Source organism: Sinocyclocheilus grahami, unplaced genomic scaffold (assembly GCF_001515645.1).
Source record: "Sinocyclocheilus grahami isolate Dianchi unplaced genomic scaffold, SAMN03320097.WGS_v1.1 scaffold5144.1, whole genome shotgun sequence".
NCBI classification, from domain to species: Eukaryota; Metazoa; Chordata; class Actinopteri; order Cypriniformes; family Cyprinidae; genus Sinocyclocheilus; species Sinocyclocheilus grahami.
Genome location: NW_015509910.1, coordinates 13,228 through 13,601, shown reverse-complemented (window position 1 = coordinate 13,601; position 374 = coordinate 13,228). Strand labels below are relative to the sequence as shown.

The 374-nt window shown below is 38.2% G+C and overlaps 1 protein-coding gene across 1 annotated transcript in view; it reads left to right on the top strand.

Annotated features, from left to right (window-relative positions):
* Window positions 1–155: 155 nt before the first annotated feature.
* The window catches only part of LOC107577109 (supervillin-like), a gene marked incomplete at its 3' end in the record, with an annotated part of 13,336 nt that continues 13,117 nt past the window's right edge, over window positions 156–374 (top strand). Inside the window, exon 1 of the mRNA XM_016263221.1 lies at window positions 156–265. Within this exon, the coding sequence (XP_016118707.1) occupies window positions 252–265 (14 nt within the window). The remainder of the gene's footprint in view (window positions 266–374) is intronic.

Here is a 374-nt window from a genome sequence, read left to right as displayed (position 1 = left end):
TTTAAGGGATAAACCCATCATTGTCTACTCACATTCCCATAATCACTTATTTGATGCAGAATTTTTTACATTGACCCTGATGTTTTGATGATTGCTTATACACCCCTTTTGCTCTGATTCTTGTTTACTTCACTCTACATTACTTTTTTGTTTTTGTCCTCCTGTAAAGTTCCCCCGCTCCCCCTTCTCAAGTCATCATTATTCAAACCACTGCTCCCAGAATCCCCAGTCCTGCTGTAGTCAGCACTTCCATGACTAGTTTCAGGTATCATTTGAATTATTTTGTGTATATATGAGGATATAGGCCTTGTCGTCTTGGGCTGCATGCTGTTTCTTAATTTGTTCATTGCTTGACTTGAACTTTTTATGGAAAC